This window comes from Aquarana catesbeiana, linkage group LG01, assembly GCF_042186555.1.
Source record: "Aquarana catesbeiana isolate 2022-GZ linkage group LG01, ASM4218655v1, whole genome shotgun sequence".
Classification (NCBI taxonomy): domain Eukaryota; kingdom Metazoa; phylum Chordata; class Amphibia; order Anura; family Ranidae; genus Aquarana; species Aquarana catesbeiana.
In genome coordinates, this window is record NC_133324.1 from 223,902,833 (window position 1) to 223,924,747 (window position 21,915).

At 40.4% G+C, this 21,915-nt stretch overlaps 1 protein-coding gene across 1 annotated transcript in view; it reads right to left on the reverse strand.

Annotated features, from left to right (window-relative positions):
• The window catches only part of KREMEN1 (kringle containing transmembrane protein 1), a 212,612-nt gene that overhangs the window by 16,430 nt on the left and 174,267 nt on the right, over nt 1-21,915 (reverse strand). The window contains exon 6 of the mRNA XM_073625455.1: nt 5,577-5,909. Coding sequence (XP_073481556.1) covers nt 5,577-5,909 — 333 coding nt within the window. The remainder of the gene's footprint in view (nt 1-5,576; nt 5,910-21,915) is intronic.

The following is a 21,915-nucleotide window of genomic DNA, read 5'->3' on the forward strand; positions in this document are numbered from 1 at the left end:
TCCCCCAAAAATATATAAAAATGTTTTTTTTTCCTCAGTTTAGGCCGATATGTATTCTTCTACATATTGTTTGTAAAAAAAATCGCAATAAGCTAATATTGATTGGTTTGCGCAAAAGTTAAAGCATGTACAAAATAGGGGATAGTTTTATGGCATTTTTATTATTATTTTTTTTTTTGTACTAGTAATGGCGGCGATCTGCGATTTTTATCAGGACTGCAACATTATGGCGGACACATCGGACAATTTTGACACATTTTTGGGACCATGTGCATTTATACAGCGATCAGTGCTATAAAAATGCATTGATTACTTTAAAAATGTCACTGGCAGGAAAGGGGTTAACACTAGGGGGCGATCAAGGGGTTAAATGTGTTCCCTAGTGTGTGTTCTAACTGAAGGGGGGAGGGGACTGTGTAGGGGAGATGACAGATCGCTATTCATACTCTGTGGGCACCCCTAGTGCTCACAGGGCAAAGTGACGTAACAACTGCGGCGGCTGGTCGGCAAGTGGTTAAAGGATATGTAAAGTTCCTTTTAAAAAGACAAAACAAAAACAAACATGTCATACTTACCTCCTTTGTGCAGTTGGTTTTGCACAGAGTGGCCCCGATTCTTTTCTTCTGGGTTCCCTCCACGGCGCTCCTGGCTCCTGCTCTTCTCTAGTGCCCCATCGAAGAAGCGCTCTTCCTCGACACAGACAGCAGGACTCGGCTCTGCCCCCCCAACTCCCGCAACATTGGATTTGATTGACAGCAGCGGGAGCCAATGGCTGCGCTGCTATCAATCTATCCAATCAGGACCCGAGACACCGGCTGGAGCGGGTGTGCTCGTCCCTGGTGCAGGAACGTTCGGGTAAGTAAAAGGGGGGGCTCTGGGGGGCTGGTGCACTACAAGAGGTTTACAACTCCTTTAAATGTAAGAGCAAATTTAGAACCACTAAAGCCTAGTACACATGCTAGTCTCCATATCAAATATGAATAAGTTACTAAAGTATGAAAATTCTCGTTTGACAGAATAAAAATTTGGAAGTGATGTAATGTATTTGCATTGTATTTTCGGATCAAAACAGTTCTGATTAACTGAAAATCGTACGATCGGGTATCGTACGAGAATTTTTTTTGTATCTGTCACTTCGGAAAACTTTGAGCGCACTAACGTTCAGATTATCATACGATTGCTTTGAAAGTGGTATTTTTTGTACGATATTCTGTGTGTACGGGGCTTAACAAATGGAATTCAAACCCCAGCTCACACTCAGTCAGTTACAGCAAACAGTTTGTTTCCTTTTGGGATAAAAGTTTTACATGAATAAATAAAAGCTGCCAGTCTTAAATGGTTTGTCCTATCCATGTAAACTGAGACAATCTGCTGGAGAGCTTGGGCTTGTGAAAAAGACAACAGACTTACTGGTTGGATCACCAGGTGAAAATAGAAGAAAGAAAGCCTAAAAAAGGAAACAAAAGCAGCCATCACATCTAAGAATTGGTAAGCTGCAATATAAAAAATATTGGGTTTAATACTCTTAAGCAGGCCATACATGGTTGAATTTCGAACAAATTTTCTTTTCAAAATCAGAAAGTTCATTTTTTTTGTGATCTGATGGTGCCACCATTGATTTTCGAAATTCGGCCGACCAAGCCTTCAATTTCACCTCATGTTGCTACAGAAAAGAATTTTCGTCGGGCGGGAATCTTCTTTTCTCTCCGTAAATTTTCTTTTCTCATTACATTTCTCGCACGATTCTCCCATCATTGATTAGAAAATCGTTCGTTTTTCAAAAAATTTCCAACATGTCCGATTCCTCAAATTTGATTGCCACACGAAAATCGGCCGTTGTTGCAGCCCACTAATGGTGCGAAATTCGGACGAAAATTCTTTCATACGATTTTCAAAACAAAATTCGAAATTCGAACCGTGTATGGCCGGCATTAATCTTGTACAGTAATAATTCACCTAGTGCAGGTTGCCATTAAAAAAAAGTAATTAGTGTCTAATTGGAGTTATATTCTAATAGTAACTGATGTGCCAATGGCTGTATCTTTTAAAGATAAAGTTTGTTAAGATCTATTGTAATGTGATGTATGATTTCAGATGCGACTTGAGTCACACAAAATCGCATGACAATGTAAATCACATTGTTTTCAATGCCTGTTCACGTCAATGCAACACAATGCAAGTCTGTGCTACTTTGGTGCAATTCCAGCACAACTCTGGCCCCATAGAATATTATTATACAGGATTTACATAGCGCCAAAAAATATGAAGGCAGACATTACAGTTACAATGCAATGCAAGAAGAATCAGAGGTCCCTGCTTGTTAGAGCTTACAATCTAATATGCAAACCAAATCAAAGTAGCATCCAAGATGCCTCACATTATCGCACTGAAAGTTGGATCATAATCTGATTGCAGCAGTGTGAACTTAGCCTTATGGTTGATACCCAATTAGCTTGAGAGCCAAATTGAATGTTGGTGTGTAGGGCAGACTTGGGCTCTGTTTGGGGACTGGAGGTGCTAAATAAACTATATTGACTAGTAAACAAAAAAAAAGGTTAGATATTCCCTATTTATACCATGGAGGTAAAGCATATGTAACTGTATGTGTTTGGTGTTCAGCCACAGTAGTACAACTCATTAACATATTCAGTGGTCACACCTGAGCCATTTATAATGTTATCGGTTTGGTAAGTAAAGAAATCATCGTTTATCCTGCCAGGATTTCAGTGATGTCCTGTGTCCTCCCCAATGTCCAGTTACCAAACCTGACAATTTACCTCTCTGAATTACAGAAGAACCCCTCCCTATTTTATGAAGATGAGAAGAAAGGGAGGTGTTCGGTAGTCCTACCACTTTTCTTCTCTACAGTGAAAACATTACTCCTCCATAGGTACGAGTGAACATTGTTAACTTACAAGAAGAAGTATGTTACTGGCATGGTCACCAGTTAAAAATAAAGGAAAAAACGCCTGAAAAAAATAAATATAACATATCCTCAACGTCTGAAGACTGGTAAGATTAAATACACTACATTTTTGCATTGGGTTTTTATACATTTTAAGCCCTGGTGTTATAATGTACAGTCAGGTCCATAAATATTGGGACATCGACACAATTCTAATCTTTTTGGCTCTATACACCACCGCAATGGATTTGAAATGAAACGAACAAGATGTGCTTTAACTGCAGACTTTCAGCTTTAACTTGAGGGTATTTACATCCAAATCAGGTGAACGGTGTAGGAATTACAACAGTTTGTATATGTGCATCCCACTTTTTAAGGGACCAAAAGTAATGGGACAGATTAACAATCATCCATCAAACATTTACTTTTTAATACTTGGTTGCAAATCCTTTGCAGTCAATTACAGCCTGAAGTCTGGAATGCATAGACATCACCAGACGCTGGGTTTCATCCCTGGTGATGCTCTGCCAGGCCTCTACTGCAACTGTCTTCAGTTCCTGCTTGTTCTTGGGGCATTTTCCTTTCAGTCTTGTCTTCAGCAAGTGAAATGCATGCTAAATCGGATTCAGGTCAGGTGATTGACTTGGCCATTGCATAACATTACACTTCTTTCCCTTAAAAAACTATTTGGTTGCTTTCGCAGTATGCTTCGGGTCATTGTCCATCTGCACTGTGAAGCGCCGTCCAATGAGTTCTGAAGCATTTTGCTGAATATGAGCAGATAATATTGCCCGAAACACTTCAGAATTCATCCTGCTTCTTTTGTCAGCAGTCACATCATCAATAAATACAAGAGAACCTGTTCCATTGGCAGCCATACATGCCCACGCCATGACACTAACCACCATGCTTCACTGATGAGGTGGTATGCTTTGGATCATAAGCAGTTCCTTTCCTTCTCCATACTCTTCTCTTCCCATCACTCTGGTACAAGTTGATCTTGGTCTCATCTGTCCATTGGATGTTGTTCCAGAACTATGAAGGCTTTTTTAGATGTTGTTTGGCAAACTCTAATCTGGTCTTCCTGTTTTTGCGGCTCATCAATGGTTTACATCTTGTGGTGAACCCTCTGTATTCACTCTGGTGAAGTCTTCTCTTGATTGTTGACTTTGACACACATACACTTACCTCCTGGAGAGTGTTCTTGATCTGGCCAACTGTTGTGAAGGGTGTTTTCTTCACCAGGGAAAGAATTCTTCGGTCATCCACCACAGTTGTTTTCCGTGGTCTTCCGGGTCTTTTGGTGTTGCTGAGCTCACCGGTGCATTCTTTCTTTTTAAGGATGTTCCAAACAGTTGATTTGGCCACACCTAATGTTTTTGCTATCTCTCTGATGGGTTTGTTTTGTTTTTTCAGCCTAATGATGGTTTGCTTCACTGATAGTGACAGATCTTTGGATCTTTGAGAGTTGACAGCAACAGATTCCAAATGCAAATAGCACACTTGAAATGAACTCTGCACCTTTTATCTGCTCCTTGTAAATGGGATAATGAGGGAATAACACACACCTGGCCATGGAAAAGCTGAGCAGCCAATTGTCCCATTACTTTTGGTCCCTTAAAAAGTGGGAGGCACATATACAAACTGTTGTAATTCCTACACCATTCACCTGATTTGGATGCAAATACCCTCAAATTAAAGCTGAAATTCTGCAGTTAAAGCAAATCTTTTTTGTTTCATTTCAAATCCATTGTGGTGGTGTATAGAACCAAAAAGATTAGAATTGTGTCGATGTCCCAATATTTATGGACCTGACTGTATGTAATCTAGTATATATACTAGAATTTGTGAAAACTGTAAATGCAGCATCATGCAGCTAATTATCGTTCCTTTAAAGCAGTGGTCTCCAAACTGCGCCCCGGGGGTGGCATGCAGCCCTTTGCTTGCTTTTATGTGGCCCTTGGGGTACTGTTCCATCCACTGACACAAACAATTAGGCATAATTCCTACACCAACAATACACCAACAATGGAGTATTATGTCTCCCACTGACACCAACGATGGGGCATAATTCCCTCCATTGATACCAACGATGGGCCACAATTTTTCCCACTGTCACCAACTATAAGGCAGAATTTCTCCCACTGACACCAACGGTGGGGCACAGTTTCTTCCATTGACACCAACAATGGGGTACAATTCCTTCCATTGATACCAACGATGGGCCACAATTTTTCCCACTGTCACCAACAATAAGGCAGAATTTCTCCCACCGACACAAACCATGGGGCAGAATTTCTTCCATTAACACCAATGATGGGGCACTATTCTCCAAATGACACCAACAATGGGGCACTATTCCTTCCACTGAAACCAATGATGGGGCACTAGTCCTCCCACAGACACCGAAGATAGGGCATTGTTTACTCCCACTGGACGCCAGAACATTTTCTACTCTCACTGGCCCTAGTCCGGCCCCCTAAAGTCTGAAAGACAGTAAACTGGCCCTTTGTTTAGAAAGTTTAGAGACCCCTGATACTGACAGAGAACATTTAAAATGCAATAGAAGAGCCCTGTTAAACATTTCAGGCTATGGTGAATAAAAAAAATTCAAATAATAATAAAAATGTATAAAAATATAATATAATAACAATGTATTAATAGCTCTTACCTTGGTACACAATTGCAAATCCCTGGGCCTGATTAACTCGATCAGAGAAGAAATACAAGATGACAAAGTCTGATGAGATGTTGAAACTATTTATAGGATGGTTCCTGCCATCAAAACGCACCAAGACTTGCTTTGTGTAACCATCCAGAAGCTCCACCATATCTCTGGAGTCTTTTATGTCAAAGAAGGGGAAGTTAAATTGGATCAAAGAAGCTCCTGGCACTTGAATAGTCCAATAACAGGCTTTTTCTGATCCATACGAGTCTGGAAAATCCGGAGAGTAAATAACAGCAACATCCTTGGTATAATTTCCACCACAGGCTCCAATCACAGCTAAGAAGAGAGAAGGTAACATTTTTGTTATTTTTACATACAGTTTACCTAAACGGGAAAATATAATGGAAGGACAAGATGATCAAAGATGAACAAAGGTGTTAAACCATAGGTGACAACTAGAACCTAGCACAGTATAGCTTATAAACATACAGTATGTCTAAAGCTGAAGTTTGGGTATGATTTTTATTGCACAGTTACATTGGTCTGGCATATATCATACCGGATCCCTGTGTAAGCTGCAAACCACTGTAGTAGTCAATGCTACTACAGTGATAGCTGTAGCAAGGTTCCGTGCCAGGTGGCTGCAGTTCTGCATAGTATCCACAGGGGGTTGCTCGCATGGCACTGCTGCCATTTAGAGAAAGCTTTATATTTTTTTCAATGAATACAAGGTATTCTCTGATTGTACAAGGTGGAGAGGTGGAGCAATGACTTCAAAATCTCCACCTCCTCCTCCTTTTCACCCAGCAGTAGGCTCCCAAAGTAGAGACAATAAAAGGCAGCCCTGAACATTCAGTCATCTCACACATGTAAAGGCTTGTGCACAGCTGAGAATAATAATGCAGTCTGGCTACCAGGTAAGATGATGACCTAGGAATGGAAGCTTAGTCCCCCCTAAAGCTCTACAAAGCCTCCAGGCTCCAGGACCCCGACCCTCCATTTGCAACATAAGTCTACATATTAACCTTAAAAAGTAATGAAAGAAACATGACAGCTGCCATTACTGATGTTTTAATAAGTTACTTGACAGTGGTGCTTACAGCTGAAGTTTAACATTTTTTTTTTTTTTTTAGCCCTACAGCTTTATTGACATTACTTGTAATGAAATATGTCCCTTGTTGTGCAGGCAGCTGGATCCTGCACAATGCGGGACATATTTTATTACAAGTGATGTCACTTAAGCTGTAGGGCCTAAAAATAATACTTAAGCTAACAGCTTTTACCTAGTTATACTACTTAAAAAGCCACTGATGTAGAGCAAACCTGCAGGTAGGGACATCAACGTCATTGCTTGCAAGCTTGCTATGGATCAGTGACCAGCTGAGTAATGAAGCCAAGGCAGCTAGGGAACTAGCAACTTATAAAAAAGAAAGTTAGCAATGGAAGTTGTAATAGCTCTGACAGGTTTACTTGAGACTACAAATGAGCAGTTTATACAATGCCCTGCTGTTGGAATGTATTCATTCTTATAAATATATTCTGAGAACAAGAAACAAACTCCATGTGAGGTCTGGTTGACCACAAACCAGGGTTTTTCATACAAATCTTTAATTAACTAAGCTTCAATATTTCAAAGTTCACATTTCTGAGGACATATCTTTCTCTTTCCTTTTTTCATTTGGAAAAACATTACTTATTAGTTCTATGCCAAGCAAATTTCCGAGATGGGAAAGAGTGACACACTTTATTGCAATTTTTTAGTCAATTGACACTATACACCCTGTTATTTAGACCAGTGGTTCTCAACCTCGGTCCTCAAGTACCCTCAACACACCATGTTTTGGGAATTTCTCTTAGATAAAATAGCTGTCCAAAATACCAAGCCACTGACTCTGATTTAAAGTACATGTGCAAGATAAAGGAAATCCTGCAAACATGGCCTGTTGGGGGTACTGGAAAACCAAGGTTGAGTACCACTGATTTAGACCATATCAGCTATACTCACTGGTGCATTTTTCTCTACTGCTTTTCTTTTATACTAGTTTTATAAATAACCAATTTAACAATCTGGTAAATTAAACATTAGTTCAATATAAACACTTTGGGCAGTTTAAAGTGGATCTTCACCCTCAATATGATGTTCCCCCCTCTCCATCCCTCAATATGATGTTGCCCCCCCCCCCCCCCATGCACATCATTTGCCTAGTGTTGTGCACTTTGCCCACTGTGCTTCCTGGGATATGAATGTCAAAACACTGGATCCGTTGGGTGGATGAGTACCTTAAGGTGGTTCTAAAGGCTGACATTTTTTTGTATCTTAATACATTCTGTATATTGAGGTAAAAAACCTTCTTTGTCTAGCCCCCCTTATGCTTACCTGAGCCTGATCTCGATCCAGCGATGTGCTCGAGAGCAGCGTCTCTCTTCCTCCTCATAGCTCTCGGCTCTCATCCTCCTCATGGACTCAGACACAGCAGCAGGAACTGTTGGCTTCTGCTGCTGTCAATCACAGCCAGTGAGGAGGGAGCGGAGGGCCAGGGCCATAGACACACAGAGCTGGCTCAAGAGTGAGCCTGCATAAGTGCCCATATAGCAAATGTACCCCCTTGCTATGGGGGTACTTAACGGGGAGATAGAGCCAAGATCGCTGGCAAAGAACCCAAGAAGAGGAGGATCGGGGCTGTTCTGTGCAAAGCTATTGCACAGAGCAGGTAAGTATAACATGTTTGTTATTTAAAAGAAAAAAAGAGCTTTACAATCAATTTAACTGTGCAGGACATGGAACCATGTAAGTAGAGGTGATAAAAAAAGTAGTGTGTGTGTGTGTGTGGGGGGGGGGGGGGGGGGGGGGGGCAGGATGGTGAAGATCCACTTTAAGTGTAAGTAGAGCCAAAATGTTTCTTTTTGGTTCCCCAAAAGAGTGAAGCAGTGTTAAAGACCCGTCAAGTTTTTTTGCTGCCTGTGTCCCCTCTATTTGTTCTATGACTACTGTCTCTTATATAGAAAGTAATAATGGGATGTCCAAAATTTTGGAGTAACAAGAACAAGAGATGAGGGGAAGTCTTCCAATGGGAAATTCTGTATTAGTGACAACTGACAGTTAACTGTTCCCTACATATCTAAATGAAACAAAAATGGTTATACATGCACTTTAAATAGTACAAAATAAATTTAAACACACCATTTTTTTCTAATGCAGAGCACCACTGTGTTACCACGTATTGTGGTGTGCTGCATCACATTTTATTTTGGGCCTCATTGCCTTAGTGCTTTTGGGTGCCATCCAAAATGAAACAAAAAAAACGCATCTTCAAATAATAGATGGGCAAAACCCATGTGTTAGAACACAAGTATTTCATTATTTATCTATATGAAGGATGATAGAGCAGTTCCCTAAGTTTTTTTTTTTGGGGGGGGGGGGGGTAACGAGAAGCATAAAGCCTGAGCATGAAGTCTTTACTATTGTAAATGATCCTGGAAGGGACATTTCTCCCCAAACCCAACATTGAACAGTAGATTTCATTCTTCATATATTTTCACAGTAATCCAAAGGGTGGTTCAGGACACCAAAATGCTGGTGTCAACAGCTCCCATAGTGGACTTTGCACAGAGTGCCAGGAAAGTCGTCTAATGGCAGAGATCTATATGCAGGGATGAAAGAGGGAATATCTGCCATGGACTACAAAGCAACAACTGCAAGCAATCGGTGATTTGCTAATGTTTGCACATAAACACTGTAACTGTGGTAAAATGAGAATGTTCACTCAATTAAACTTATTCTGAGTTATTTTTAACACAGCTACAAGCACACACTACTCATTTAAGATCAGTACACACTGATGTCAGAATACCCAAACATTAACTGTATCTAATCAGAAGCAGTCACTGTCCAGCTGACAATTTTCCACCTGGCTCTTTCATCAAAATTCAATTAAATTACTCTCTTTTACTGAGTTGTTTGGTGTTGACAGGGCCACCCACAGTTCAGATTTTGGCTGATTCAGTAGGTAATGGCTGAAATTCAAGACATCTATGATACTCTTAAGGGTGCAGTCTATGCCATGTTGTGTCTAAAAGCTGGCCATCCACTAGTAGATTTTTGAATGAATGTTTGTATGAACATTCATACAAAAAATCTCATTAGTGCATTCAATGACTTAGTATTTGTCCTAATTGTCCAATGCTGTGACTAATTTAATGCAGATAAGGCACTAACCTGTGTAATTAATATGTGTTCTGTTTTAAAGGGATGAGGTGGCAACCTTATTTGAAAGTACTTAAAAAAAAAAAAAAGAAAATTCTTTTAACATTCCCTTTTTCCCAAACGAAAACCGCATTCACTGTTAGAAATTACTTTGAGAAAAAAATTTTCATCTTGCACCTTCACATTTTTTTGTTATTGTGGTCTAAAACGAAGGCTGATTCGACCCCGCTAGCATTTGGAAAATTGAATGAATGTTCTTAAGATGAAAATTTCCAAATTCAATTCTACTAGTGTATGGGCAATCTTTAGTTGCTCTTTTCTTAGAAATGGCTCATTTTACAGGAAAGACAGTTACCTGCAGTAGCTTTTCCAGCATCCTCAAGATGCCACACTTCAGAGCCAGCACAATACTAACAAAAGGTACTGGATAGGCTGAAAAAGTGGAGCCATGGGCAGGTAGACTGTACGACCCATATACACTCAAATAATGAATTTTTGGTTTTAAGTTTACCTTTAAGGCCCTGGTAGGGTACGAAACCCTACCAAAATAGCATTTTGGTATAATTTCATTTGTTTTAACTACTACTATAAGTATAGTATTCCTCAAAATTCTACTATCCTCAAATGAAAGGCGAGCAGCAGAAAAGATCACTGTATTAGGCAATTCACTTTAAATGATGATCATAAATTTAAACCAACATTTATTTTTCTATGTTATACACTCCATTGTGACAATAAGAACAAATGAAAAAAATATAAGTGACTGCACCTCTTCTCTCTGAATACAAGCTGCATTTTATAACATTTTCAGTCTCCAAATACAAGTTTTGCTTAACAACTTTCCATCCCAGATCTCAAAATATGAACATATAGTATTCATAAATTCATGACATTTACCAAATATAAGAAACTGGTGTGCAAAATTGGTCATATAACTTTTGTTCAGCTTACAGATAATATAAACCTCACTGCGGATTTATATTACATGCACATATATCACATATCCTGGAATATTTGAAGGCAAGTGCCTGTACTAAGTGGATGTTTACTATACAAGTATCGGTGGCGGAAGCTTAGATCTGGACAAGTGTCTGGGCATCCTGTGTCCTTTTTGCCTAGCAAATGTTTGTGCAAATGGCTCATCTAAACATTTGTGATGTTGAAAGGTTGAGGAGAACCTTGATGTGACATTTGCATAACTGAAATGTTTGACTTTACGTTTTTAATATTGCAGTATAAATATAAAGTAACATGCTGTGGGCCTGCCAAGAATTGTGGGAGCGATTACAAAAATCTCATTGTGTGCAGACAAACTTCCTAAAAATGCCAAGAATGCAAAACTTGGAGAGACTGACACTTGCAAATATATCCATCTTCACAGATTAGAAACTAAAACTACAGTTTTGAACAGTTTTTAAAGTTGATTGAGGCCTAGCATGATATAAAATTCAGTTAACAAAGCATTTGTGCCTATGTGTATTTCAAACCTTTGATTAAATACTAAAGACATTAGGACCTCACACAGGATCAATGTAAATCAATGAGTGTAAAAACATTCCGCACACATTTGGAGGTCTATTTAAAATAAATTAGCTGTGCAAATGCTTTAACATTTGCACAGCCATTGTGAGTATTCTCTCCATTGTGTCCAATATGTGTATTTTCTATGATTGTCAAGTCAATCTAGTGGCCATAATGGGGTATTTTCCTGAAAATACACATTTAGACACATTACAGGAATTATTGGTGACAGATGTGTGAACATTAAGGCACGGTGTATTATTTTTATAAACGGACCCCTTGCAGCTGTAAAGCATCAATAAGGTGTTAAGTGCAGTAGCCAAAAACATAGTTTAATGTGGTGAGATCAATGAAAGTGATTTGCTCTTGGTTTCTATAGATACACATGGCTCAAAATAATGTTTAATTGTAATAGCTTACTGAGTAACCTAGATTGTCTCCACAAGCAATCTGTGGAGGTGACTACCCTTGATTGAACTGGGTGCATCCTTGTATTCTTTACGACCACTATAGTTCCTTAACAAATTTCATAAAACAACCCTGTATTACATGCTTTTTATCTATTGATGTTAAAGGAGAAGTGTTGGAAATAAAGAAAACATACATACTCGCCTATATGACTGCAGCATCGGTCCCCCACAGGCTCCAATACCAAGAACTGAGCAATCATAGGTCATGTGATTGCTCAGTTTTTGGTGTTCACTGAGTAGAGAATGGTGACTGTCACTCACTGCTCTCTGCTCTGGAGTGCCAGACTGTGGAGGGATCGGGAACAGCTGGCTCAGGCTCTCAGCAGTACACTGAGAGGCTGCACCAGCTATCAGTCAGACATATAGATTGATCTGGACCTTAAAGTTGTGATCCTTCCAGGATGCCTGGACCAGCCATGTGACATCAGCCAACCGTGGGCTTTAGCCTGCTGTTGGCTGATTCAGGGTCACAGGAGTGCAGAAATACTTTCACTCCTGTGACCCAGAAGAGAAGTATGGCCAAAAAAGATTTGGCCATACTTTTCTTTTTAACCTGGGAAAGTTACATATTTAGTAAGGTTGAAAAAAAGACAAAAAGCAATCTAGTTCAACCAATAGACCACCCAAGTATCACTGACAATAAGGATTTTATGATAAAAGCCTTAGGGGTGAGCTGTATTTATAAATGAATGAAACCTTCACCAAACATTCACTGTAAGTGAATCTATCACTGTGATTTAAAACACATGAACTAGGTAGATACGCCTACAGGCCTACAGTGAATAGTTGGAAAATGTCATATTCACTAATTTATAAAAAAAGCCCCTAAAGTCCAGGAATAGTTTTAACCCATAATAGCATCAGCGTCTCAATAAATATCATATACTTAACATGCGCTCATGAAGAGTTAAGCCCCGTACACACAGGCAGAATGTTGGGAGACATTTGTCGGTACAAAAAATTCCGGCCAACATTCTACCTGTGTGTTTGTCGGTCTGTCGGATGTGCATGGTGGAAAACCAGCAGCCGACCGACTACTGATCAGCACTCTCAGTCAGTGGCTGAGAGCACTGATTGGAGTGTCAGAACACAATAGCTCAGCTGGGGAGATCACTGAACTTACCTCGCATGTTTAGTACAGTGGCTCCGACCAGAACTGTCAGTTTTTTTCATGCAGCCCCACGAAAAAAACTGTAGTGTGTACCGGGCTTTATACTGTATATTTCAACTATAATATTCTTTGAACAGGATTCTCCACACAGCAGAACACAGATTGTATCTAAAACTGCACATGGCAGGCTTGTAACATAGAATAGACTTATGTAGTGCATAATCACACTTTTTGTATAATTTTATCTATCCCATGCTGCTTATATGAATTAGTGTGGCTGAAAAAAACCAATATGCATTGTATAAAGGGAGCAATTGAATTTTATTTGTCAAATCCAATTAATATACAACAGCAGATATGTGCTAGGTCAGGTGATAATTATGTTTGGCAAAATGACCAAAATCACTGATGAGGAAACACAGCTGAAATCTAGTTTACGCCACTCCGCCCACCTCTACTCCACACAGACAACAATCTTCTGTTCTGGTTCCATGCCCCAGTCTTCAAGGCACCGAACCAAGGTCTAAATTCAAAACCACATACTTGACTTCCCGCAAATCCAAGTCATGTATGACCACAACTGTGTCCTTCTTCTCAAATGTTCTTTCTCAGTCTGACCTCTAAATACACAATGGTCTGCCCACTCACTGTTAACAAGAATGAACCACATTGTTTCCACAGGCAGTCCTTTCACAGGCCGCAAGCTAGAATCAGTAAAGGTTTACTAGAAATCAGGCTTTATCTGTACCACAATCAAATGTGGCTGCTGGACACTGACTAACCAAAGACTGTATGACTAAACAAATGCTGACCTCTTTCTATTATCCTTGTGAAAATGTATTTTAAAAAAATTCAAAGGGTAGAATGATATATGAAATATGGTCATCTTTTTATGGCATGGTTCCCAAAATATTTTTCACATAACATGGCTACAATTTATATTGCGCAGGCCTCATCTATTTTATACATCAGCATTTACATGGCTTTCTGTGACACTCATTTTGTATCAGATTTTTTTCACATACAGGTCAGAGCACAAAACTTGAATTAATAGTAGATGCTGGCCTTAATGTCAAACTCCAGAAAAATAAAAAAATAAATCACCCTTGTAGTGGGGCCCCCTTCGCCACACTTCAAGGATTAAATGCTCATTTAGTCTAGGGGGAGTGGATTGGGGTGTAAATACCTTGGTCCTTGGTCCAGCAGACTTCCTCCATCATTGTGATTGGTCCACCATGGCTGCTCTGTAATTAGTCGCACTCCAGCCTCCTCAGCGTACCATACAGCATTAATGTTCCTGTATGGTACCTGATAATGCTGAGGCTCTCCCCACAGATCTGAGCTTTGGGCGGAGGAGGAGAGGACTGGAGCTGGATAGAGCGTGGAATTAGTTAAGTGAAATAGTCTAGTCTACAGTTCCCTAGACATAATGAGCAATTAACCCTTGCAGTGGGGGGGGGGGGGGGGGGGACTTTAAAGAGTATGAGAACCCAACATCTATTTTTCAGCATGTTTGGTATTATGTCTTACTGTATACAGTTTTTTTTAAGAAAGTACATTTTTGGTGACTCTGTTGCAAGGTTCCTTACAAGGAGATTCTGCCAGTAACAGCATTTTCTGTTTTAGGCTGACAACATTAAGATACAACAGTGTTGTGTGCACTCCTTCTCTTGGTTGTTGGGCTGCCTATCAGGCTCTCAGATAGTTAGTTCAATGGCCAATTGAAGGAGTGCACATGGTAGGCTGCCAATGTTGCATTTCCTGAACAGCATAGCTCAAAGCAAGGGAGAGAGAAACAGAGCAAGGAGACAGATGTGTTTGAAACATGCTGCTAGGAAGAAAGAGCAGAGTGGCAGAAGGATGAACTCACCAGTCTACTGCTTTTGATTTCACTGTCCAGTCCAGGGCATGGTCTTCCAGAAACATATAAAGTCAATCCCTGCCGTTTTCTCCAGCTTGTGACAGCAGGCACAGAAATAAGGTTAGCTGTTACAAACACGTGTGACTACTGTATGGCCTGGTTTTCCTACTGACAAAAGGTAGGACTAGAAGGACTGGCAACTGTGTTCTGTCGTTCATCTAATATAACGGTAATCTTTATACCTACACAACTTCTCAGGGTTAAGTTTAACATGGATTTAATTAAACCTACCATTGCTGACCTCAAGTTTAAAACACTAGTTGACAGGCTGTCATTCTGGTCCGTTGGCTTTAATACTTTTTGAGTCACTGACCTATAACAAATATGCAGATCAGAAAAGTTCTCATCTGCATACTTATTATGAGTCAGGTGGTTCTAAAGTCAAAGGTTTTTCTTTTACCTTAAGGCTGGGTTCACACCTCCGATGTCTGCAGCTCGCAGCAGGGGTCCGGTGCGTCCCTGTTCTCTGTTTCAGGGACAAATCGGCTGAATTTTCGCCTGAATTCTGAAACTGAGCCAAAGACACACAGGACTCCTGTGCAATATGCTCCATAGAGAGCCAGTCACAATCTCCTGTCATGCGAACTGGATGTGAGGAAACCCCCGCATCCAATTCGCACTAGTGTGAACTCAGCCTTAAGGAGAAGTCCAGCCAAAGCTCATTTGGCTGGACTTCTCCTATGGATCACAGGAGTGAAGTTCACTCTCTGCTGACGTCACAGATATCAGTCCAGGCAGTGTGTCATCACAACAATAAAGTCTGGATCCGGCAGGTGCCTGGACTGACACCCAGCTCAGCCTCTCAGCAAGCCGCTGAGAGCCTGAGCTGGCCGCCCCCATCCCCTCCACAGCTCAGTACTCCAATGAGCGAGGAGGGAGCAGAGCAGAGAGCTGTGACTGACAGCCTGCAGCTGTCTGCTCACGGAGCTCTGAAAAATTAACGTTCAGCGGTGTTCGATTGCTCAGTTCTCAGTGCAGAGGCGCCGGGGGACAGCTGCAGCATCACACCGATGCTGCATCCACCTAGGTAAGTATTAATCTGAAAAAAAAAACTTTACTTTCTTTCTTCTCGAATCTCCTGCATTAAGGTAACAAAACTATCACTAGCTGTTCCGCCCATACACCTACCTAAATACTTACCTGAGTCCACTTCTGATCCAGTGATGTGCCCATCTGCAGCAGCACTGAATTCTCTTCCTGGTGCCATAGGACAGATTGAGAACAGCAGAAGCCATTGTCAATCAAATCCAGTGAGAAGGGAGCCGAGGTGGGGCCGAGCCATGCTGTGTGTGTCTATGGGCTCGGGAGCACACCCGCATGTTTGCCCCCATTGCAAGAGGCTTTTGCTATGGTGACACAAGCAGAATAGGCTGAGCAGAAAGCGCTGGTGGGGGAAATGGAGGTAAGAGGTCGCTTTGTGCAATACCCTTGCACAGAGCAGGTAGGTATAAACCTCTTTTTTATTTCAGGAGATAAAAACAAAGCATTTACAATAATTTTAAAGTATTTGAGCAAGTGGACAAAGATGACAGCCAGCAATGTCAATCATTATACTTGCATCTGGTCTCTGTGAATATACAGGCATATTTTAAAAGATAGCAAGTGAATGATTTGTGTAGTTTTTTGTTTTTGTTTTTCTTTTATGCTTCTGTTGAAGGCAAAATGAGTATTTATGGAACTAATCACAGTAGAAATTTGCTAATGAGAATAAGAAGCATTATGAGTGCACTACACCCGTATGCTAAAACTATAAAAAAAAATTAAAAAAAAAAAAAAATCAATGTGAGGCCCAATATTAGGGTATTCTTCTATAACAAAACTGGCTGATTCACACAGTGCTAATATACATGTGTGCATAGTATTCCATCTTTGTCAACCTGTTCTAGTGACCTCTCTCCAGAAGTCTTCATCTGCAACATATTGTTCACAGCTATTCTGTCTTCCAGAACGCAGAGGTATGAAATGACGACAGCTCAAAAATGTTGAGATCTGTTGTCGGCAGCTGTTGGTCTAGATGCCAGGCTGGTGAGATATCTATTGTTAGATCTACTCCCAGAGGTTCTGGCCTTTTTCAATTTTGTATGCAAGACAGACATTGTGAAGTTGATCCTATGATCTTTTTATTTGATACAACAAAATGTATGCCACACACAAGTTAGAAGTGCAGTAATGTTAATCTCAATGACAGGCGGAGAAAGAAGTAACTCGGATGTAAGTGTGCTAACTGTAATACTGATTCTCTGGAAGTCTCAAATACCACATCAGACAAAACGCAGAGAACACATGCTCATCTATGATTAATATCAGGCTTCTTCTAGCTAGCAACCATGCTGACACTGCAAGTATAACCGCTGTCAAAAATCCAACTAAACTTCACTTTTTAATTAGTCCAGGTTTCCAGTTCATAAAAATGTCCATTGTTGCTTTTTCCTAACAATAGATTGCCCATACAATTTGTAATTAAAACATTTTAAGAATTTGGGAGTAAAACGACTTCCCCTTGAGACCTGATCTCAAAACTCTTGATAACTATTGAACACAAAGAGGTTGCTCAGTTTTTCAATGTCAGAATCCAAAAATCTATTTTAGCTCAGATTAGCAGCTGGTTCCCCAGAATAAAAAATGTAATTAAGTGGGTATTTTTCAATAGATACATATTATGTGATCTGAGTTGGTGCCATTATTTTCCATTGTTGGACTTTAGCAGATAGCTCCCACTGAGTATGGACTGCTGGGGTGTCTCTGTACCTTTTACTCTTCAGCTCTCACAATTTTACATTTTATAGAGCTGTTTATTTGGCAATAACTTTGTAAATACTTAAGATAATGAAGTAATACATACTGTATATTGTTTTTTTCTTTGCTTTCTTTCGATGATACTGTTTTACAAAAATTATTTTACTTGTTCTGCAATTCATATACAAAACACATAAAAAAATGTTACTGTAGATAAAATATATATACTTTATTACATAATTTTCCTGTTTAAAATGGTACTAAAATTATGTTTCTTGTGTAAAGCATTGCAAAGTTACAAATAAAAGCTTGTTTTTTTCAATTACACACTTTTTTCCTGAGAAATAGATGCGTGATGCTGAAAAGTCAATGAAGCACTAATGGGTCTGGTAGAGTGCACCTTAAAGTGGTTGTAAACTCTTACAGACCACTTTTACCTACAGGTAAGCCTATAATAAGGCTTACCTGTAGGTACTGAAAATATCTCCTAAACCTGCACGGTTTAGGAGATATTTACCATATACACTTGCGCCGACGTCATCGGCACATGCGCACTATAGAAAGGGCACGATCATGCCGTTTCTATAGGGCCTGTGCAGTGATCGTCGGCTCCCAAGCGCATGCGCGGGAGTGACGTCACAAGACTCTGGCCAGTCACAGACCCGGAGTCCGCGGCCCCAGAAGGAAGAGGGGTCAAGAAGGATGCTTTCTCCAGCAGGGACATCGCAGACATTGCAGGCTTCGTTTGCAGGTAAGTGGCACATAATGGACTAGTATGCGATGCATACTAGCCCATTATGCTTTTACTTTGCAGGGGAATAAAGAGGAAGTAAAACCCATCAGGGTTTACTTCCTCTTTAAAACGAAAGGGAGGAACCCTATCCCTTAGACTATGGGCTCGAATAATTGGCTTGTTTAGTCCACCTACTGTAGCTTCTGTATGGTGCAGTGAGACGTAAGTAGCTTCCTGTGGGAACCCTCGAGTAGGGCATAGAGGGAATCTGATTCTTGATAAGAGACTGTAGTCAGGAGGGAGACTTTCACATTGTGTACAACATTGATGCAGTGAAATTTCCTTGGGATGATTTAAAGTAGGACATAAGGGGGAAGGGAATAAAGGAATAACAATATGCTTGTTAAAGTTTAAGAAGGAAATCACCCTAAAGGGGAAAGGAGGCTTTAGGCTAAGGACAACATTATTCTTATGTAGTGCTAGTAAAGGCCTTTTACAAGATAGGTCAACTAGCTCAAAGACCTGTCACACAGAGGTGATGGCAAAGAGAAAGACTACCTTCAGAGTGAAGTAAGGTAAGGAAATATTCTGAAAGGGTTCCGCTAAGCACCAGTCTCCAAACTATGGCCCTCCATTTGTTCAGGAGCTACAATTACTGCCATGTCTAGTCATATAATAGTGAGCAATTCCGCGCCAAAAAAGTGTTATTAAATTAGGATAGATCGGAGCAGCTACACCCTAACAAGATGAATAGAATCATCAGTGCATAAGTGGAAAAAAAGGGGAAATAAGGGGAGCGCTGAATAAATGTGAAAAATTAGTGTGTAAAGATAAATATTTTAAATAGGAATATAAATACACCCAGTGTTGACCACAAATGATAAATTCTAGCCTGTAATAACCAGCCTACTTATGTGAATCAAACATAAATGGATAAAAATATTGGGACTAAAACCAATAAAAGATAATGGTGTACAATAATAATTGTACAACAATAGCACAGATAAGTGATACCAATAATGATAACTCAAATGAAAAATAAATCAAATATACAATAAATAATAAAGAGTCCATCAAAGGTGAAAAAATATTGAAGTGAAATCCAGGTATGAATCTTGATATCAAGGCGTGAACAGCAAAATCCCTTCACCATCACTGAAAAACACCAATGTGCTCATGGAAACAGGTGTCAGCTTACCAGATGGAGTTGACCAATTTAATGAAAAAAAGGTCAAATACGCTTTAGCAAGATAATGCTTGCTGCAATGGAGAAAGATGGACCGGACTCTTGTCCTCACATCACAGGGTCTCACGCATGGGATATAAAACAGATGGAGAGGAACCGAACATAGTGTAACACCATTTATTTAAAAATTAATAAAAACAAACATAGCCATGTCTAGTCATGTCTGCGAATGTCAGAGTTTTACAATGCCTCATGGGATGTGTAGTTCCGCAACAACTGGAGGGCTTCTGCTCTAAAGGCTCAAAAGAAACAGGTTAAAGTCTCACAGAGTAACAGGGGAATATATAGGGGAACAGTGACACACTAGACAAAAGCCTTAACTACGGAATGAGAGACCAATGGTTTCTGAATAAGAAAGGCCAGAGCTGGGATCTGTCCCCTGATGGAACTAAAGGCCAAATGCTGATTCAGACTAGGGTGGAGGAGGGACAGAATGTGTCCTATGGAGTACTTCCTAGGATGGTGCTTTGTAGTCTCACACCATGTAAAGAAGGCCTTTGCGAGAATAAGATTTCCTAGCCTTTAGGAGCACAGGGATGTTTAAATTCATCCCTCAGAACTTGGGCTTAAATAGCCATGCTGTTAGAGCCAGCAAACATGATGCAGGACCAGAAGGTCTGGATAATCCGAAAAAGCCCATTGAGAGTCTGCCAAGAGTCTGATTTTTTTCTGAGAACTGCATCCTCCTGGGTCAGTTTGGTGCACTATAAATTACTGAAATGCCCTCCATCTCGATCCTGCGATGCAAATGAGGGAGATGCTCTAGAGGAGGAAATGTGTACATCTGGTTGGACTGATCCCATAAAGTCACCAGAGCATCCACTGCAAAGTCCCAAGGGTCCTTGGACCTGGCGACAAATCTGACTAGTTTGTTGTAGAATTTGTACGCCAGAAGATTGGCATACCCCTGGGTCAAAAGCCCATTCTCTAAAAACCAGACACTGACAGCTGAGAAATTCCACCTGCCAATTTTCCAGGCCAGGGATGTGGACAGTAATGAATAATGAATAAGTACACCTGTTAGTGTGTGAAACGCATATACCATTTGAACTGTTTGTAACACTTGGGATGTTCGTTTATTAAATAAGAATTTTGATGGATCTTGGAGTGCAGCCATTTCTTCAGTGTTGTTCAGGGATGTGGACAGGGATGGAACGTGCAGTTCTGCCCAAGTGAGAATCAAGTCCGCTTCTCGTGACTTCTCTTGTCTCCTTGATGGTTGATGCTTTGGCAGTATTCAACTGGATTCTGATGAAGTGACCTCGCAGCTGATAGGGGCAAACTGAATTACCCTGAATTTCAGTATGTTGTTAGGGAGTCGTTCTTCTTCCGACAAAGAAATCCCCTGTGCCGAGAGGGCAACATGAATCCCTGAGAGCGAAGCCAGGCTAGGACCTGGGCAAACACTTTTGTAAACACCTAGGTTATCATGGACAGGTCAAAAGGGAGGACGACAGGTTGATAATGTTGTGTGCCCCCAGCAAAACACCGATAGAGTTGGTGAGGAGGAGAGATGGGGATGTGCAAGTAAGCATCCTTAAATGCCCACAGATGCCAGAAGATCCCTCAGTAGAAGGCAGACAATGACCATAATGGCTGATTTCATGTGGAACTTCTGGTCTTGCAAGAACAAGTTAAGAGTTTTTAGATCCAGAATGGGCCAAGTGCATTCATTTGCTTTGGGAACAGTGAACAGGTTGACAGATGGTGCCACGGACCACATCATCATCATTTTTCTCTTCCAGAAGGCTGACAGATGCCTTCCCACCCTGAAGAAACTCTGCAGGTCAGCCTCACATCTTCTTCCAGATGTGGTCTGGAAACAGTCCCCCAAGGCTCAGCTGATGAGTCAACAAATCCAGAAAACGCTAGAGAGTGAGCAACAATGGCTACAGAGCAGCGAAGAAGCTTGACAAAAGAGTCTTGAGAAAAACAAGCCAGAACTTAACAGGGGTAAGCTTCTCTTAGTAGATAGAAGGCATTCATTACCTAAGGACACCAGCAAAAAATGTATGGTTGCTGAGATTAGGAGGGGTTAGGAGATGTCCATGCAGCTTTTTTTGCCACTGTGCAGTCACCTGAAGTTGATGATTAAGACCAATGCTGGCCATACACTATAGGAAAAATCGTCCGAAATACGGTCATTTAGACAGTTCGTTGTACAATTATGAAAAACCCCTTCTAGAGATAGGTCCAGTTTGTTCCAACAGTGAAAAAATTCCTTCCTGAACCCCTAAGGCAATGTATTCTCCTCGGAACAACAATCTACATCTCTACATTTTTAATGTCATATAAATATTAATAGCAATATGACGTATGAATATCAATACTATGTAGACCTATTGTGTTTTTCATTTATAATGGATTATGTGTGTCACAAACATTTAAAGTTTCTTCATA